At 36.5% G+C, this 4246-nt stretch overlaps 1 protein-coding gene across 2 annotated transcripts in view; it reads right to left on the minus strand.

Annotated features, from left to right (window-relative positions):
• Positions 1-4246, minus strand: part of TERF1 (telomeric repeat binding factor (NIMA-interacting) 1) — a 55077-nt gene that overhangs the window by 31479 nt on the left and 19352 nt on the right. Inside the window, exons 6-7 of one of the 2 annotated variants that reach the window (XM_012663190.1) lie at positions 3782-3894; positions 762-821 (exon numbers count right to left, since the gene is read on the minus strand). In XM_012663190.1, coding sequence (XP_012518644.1) covers positions 762-821; positions 3782-3894 — 173 coding nt within the window. The remainder of the gene's footprint in view (positions 1-761; positions 822-3781; positions 3895-4246) is intronic. The other variant, XM_012663191.1, reaches the window with a different exon arrangement.

Genomic DNA, 4246 nt, shown 5'->3' on the forward strand with positions numbered 1-4246 from the left:
ATGCCACTTTCAGAATCCTGCTTCCACAGAAACCTCGGCCCTTGAGGATTCATGCCACTGAGGTATATCACCTTCTATTATGCTTCCCAGCCATTTACTATCCTTCCAAACACTTTCCATCATTCACAGATCTGTCTCTACACCTAAGTGCTGCTATAAATTAATTATTTCAGTATTATCGTGGACAATTCATACAACATCCTGGCCTCTCAATTCCTCAAGTCCAGTGACCTCCTCCACACCAAGTCAGCTACCCCCTCCCACTGTTCCACTTGTGGTCCCAACTGCTTTATCTTCGAAATTACTCATGCAGAATATCTGCTTTTTGGACGTATTATACTGTCTGTCACAGCATTTCTAATAGATCAAATATGGTTTTTCAAATAACTTAATAAATTGGAATTTGGGACATTCATTGGAAATGTAATCTTCATTCCCTTCCTGCCCCAGCAATATAATTTTGTTTCTATGATAAAGTAAGAGTTTAGTAAACATCCGCTTTAAGCTTATGTATTCCCTATGCGTGTACTCCAATAACGGCCTTGTAGAAACAATGTGAAACAACCCAGAGTCCCACAAGCAGATTTCTGCACTTTAAAATTCAAGATATGTCAGGGTCTCGAACACCTATTATTAAGTAGGACCCTGCAATATTCTTTAAATCATATCATTTGCGTGGTAGTTATTATAACATATTTAGGTCTGCATGAATTGCTTCAATCAAAGATTTGAAAGAGAAGAAAAATGTCAATTTACTTCACCTCAATAAGGATACTGTACCCCCTGAGGATTCAGTTACCGCAGACTGTTTGTCACTAACACTTTAAAAGAAGAAAAAATTTGTAAGAATGTAAACAAACTTTTCTTAAGGATAGTACTCTCCACATAGTCAAGTCATATCTTAATTTATAAAAAATATCTTTGGAAAGAAACTCTGAAACATAGTGCATTACAACATGGCTAATTTTTGCACAGATGTGCTTACAAGAGATATTAAATCAAGCTTCTCCAAATATAAGTTAAGCATAGTTAATGCTGTAGTCAAGCATTCATAATAACTCTCTTTCAAAAACTCTTCCATGGCTCTTTATTCCCATGAATTCAAGTCTTTTTTTTTTTAAACGGCTTTACTGAGGTATAACTGATACACACATGTTTAATGTATACAATTTGGTGAGTTCAATTTTAATTTATTGTCTTCCCCATAGTCTCCAATGGAACTTCTTGGAATTGAATAAATTCCCCTTTGCTGTAGTTACAACAGCTCCCACAAACACAGCATGACCACTTACACCTCCACCCTTTCACTGGTACTAGTGACTAGTACCAGTGAAAACAGTATTTGCTCTTCCATCCATCTATAACAAGCTTAACCATCCTTCAATGTCCTGCTCAACACTAACATCTTTGCGAAGCAGTCCATCTCAGTTCCTTCAGCATTGTATTAGGTATTATAAGTAATCTAGAGATGATTTAAAGCACATGGGAAGAGGTACAAGTTATATGCAAATAGCACATTTCTGGACTAATCCCCCTAGGATACTGAGGGACAATTATAGAAGCTCTATCAGAACTCATTATTTATTTTGTCTAGTTTTGATAACCTGAGGGTTTCAATTTTTCTAGCATTTGTCTGACCCTCACAATCACATTCCCTCCTCCCCCCTTTTTTTAATTTTATACCATTCTGGCAAAACAATCACATTTCTGATTCTATGCTTACTTCACTTGCATCCTATTGGTTGCCGTCCTGATACTGGTGATTTCATGTTTTACTTGCCCCAGTTCTGCTTCCAGGATGGTTTTCATATTTGCTTGATTCTAGATCTTTACCGTGGCTCTAGTTTTGGCTTGGCTTCCTATAACTATTGCACTAAAAATTCTAATGTATGCATGGTAATGAACAAAGCATATGGCTACCAAGCTAATTAAGATGTTTCAAAGCTAATTAAGAACCTTCAAAGAATTCTAATCTAGTGAGAGATACAGACAGGTGAACAGATAAGTTACTATCTAAGATAAGGCCTTTTAGAGAAGTATGACTTGATGCTATGAGAGCACACAAGTGACAACTCTGATCAGAGAGCCAGGCAGGACTTCATATAGGTGATCTACGAGATAGACTTTGAATGGCAAATAAGAGCTTGCTTTGGAGAGAGTAAGAAGACGAGAATTCAAAATAGAAGGAACTAAGCAAGGTTAGAGGTGTGAAAACTTACATTTCTGTGTTGCTAGAAAGTACCATGAATGTGGGCAGGAAGGGGTTAATGCTTAGGGATGAGATTTTATATGAAAAAAAATAGAACACAGCTATGTAAGGCTTTGTAAGCCGTGCCAATATATTCTGATTCATTTAGTAGGAAACAGGAGCCAAGAAGTTTTTAAGTTGGAAAGTCATCTAAACAGATTTATTTTTGTGGAAGCTAACTCTGGAAGTTATGTCAAGGACTGATTTGTGTGGTACAAAGCTACGTAATAATCTAGGATAGAAATAAGAATGGATTGGAGAACCATTTCTGAGATGGGATTCTTAATACTTATAGAGACAACTGGTTATGTGAAGTCCAGAAGGAAAGTTTCAGGGTGCAGAGTGGCAGATGAGAATATGAGAGTTCTGTTTACACACACTGATTGCACTGTGTCTGTGTCTAGGAGAGCATTTCAAATAAGCGGGTGGTATGACACAAGGAGAGTACATAGGAAATGTGCTCATTATCTGCAGAACCATGGTATAAGTTTTTATCTTGTAGTAGTATTACACTGAGCAGTATGGTTTGGCCATCAGAATGTAGTAGGGGCCTTAGTATCATTAAACTTTGATTTCCTAAACAAAATGAGCCCATAAAAATTGAATCTCTGCTTCTTGAACTGGCTTTTAGAAAAAAATAAGACTTTGGGTACAGCCTTTGGGGGAGATATACCAGGGAGGAGGTCACGCACTTAAAGGCAGGAACAATGGGAGGGACTACTGAGCTTCAATCCAAGTTGGACCCCAATCCCCACCTCTAAGTAAGTAGCTAAGATGGGGTCCTTGCAGCACTCAAGTCATGGTCCCAAGAAGAAACAATAACATTACAACCATTGCCAAATACATCTATCCAGAGATCACAGGGATTTGACTATCTGGCTTTAGTTTAAGAGTGGAATAACAGGGAACAGACCATGGATTCAATAGAAAAGAAGATCTTTATAATGAGAGTTATATCTTCCTTAATAGGGTTAGTTTCTAAAGCAAAAGGTAAAGATCACTCTTGAAAAATCCCTAAAGAAAAAAATTATTTTGGAGACTGAACTAATGTCTCTCAGTATACAGGACCAACACAACCTATTTCCTTCCAGCACTGGAGCAAATCCGGTCAGCTTACCCTTAGAGAAGATACATGAATTATCACTATCTTAAAAACTAGAATTAACTCTTAGTACAGTGAAACAGAATGAGGCATTTAATGAGGGCATGTGGAATCTGAGAACAATTAAGGGGCACAGACCATTCAGGTTTACAACCTCATCCTCATTCCTGAGCACACCCTCAGTGAGAGTGGCAAATGAAATTACCCACATTATTTAAACTATAACGTTTTCTCACTACTTTTGCTTAGCATATATAATTTGCATAGGTCATAAAATTACTCTATAGTACTCCAAATATCCCAACATTAATCATCAGTGAGATACCCACTACTCAAGTTATTTTTAATAATATAGGTTCACTGGCATCACTTTTACATAAAGACAGAACATTCATAAGACAAAGAATATATTAATAAATGAATTTACAAACCTTTTTCTTGTATACGAATTAGCTTCAGTTTCCATTTCAGTATCATTACCATTAGGTTTATCTTGAGAAGTTACTATCCTTGTTCTTTTACTTTCCACTACTTTTGCTGCTGCCTTAAAAAAGGGTGTGTGTGGAAGGGGTGGGGAGATAGGAAGAAATGCATTAAGCCATTTTAAACAAATAGCATTAAATTAAGCCTTCTAATTCTTTGATAGTCATAGCCAAAGTATCTGCTCACAGACCAATAAAGGACACTATGTTGTTATTTTCATTAATAATTATGACACCACCAGCAGCTACTTTAGCCACCTGCTTGGTTTATAAGCATTAGGGAGAGGTTCTTTGCTTGTAAATATATTTGACAGATACAATGCTCTCCAGGCAATTTTAAGATAAAAGGCTACTTAAAAAAAATTCAATTAAAACTTCCAGATATTTTGAAATAAAACTACCTCAAATCAATCA

The sequence above is a fragment of the Propithecus coquereli genome, unplaced genomic scaffold (genome assembly GCF_000956105.1).
Source record: "Propithecus coquereli isolate 6110/MARCELLA unplaced genomic scaffold, Pcoq_1.0 Scaffold8, whole genome shotgun sequence".
Taxonomy (NCBI): Eukaryota; Metazoa; Chordata; class Mammalia; order Primates; family Indriidae; genus Propithecus; species Propithecus coquereli.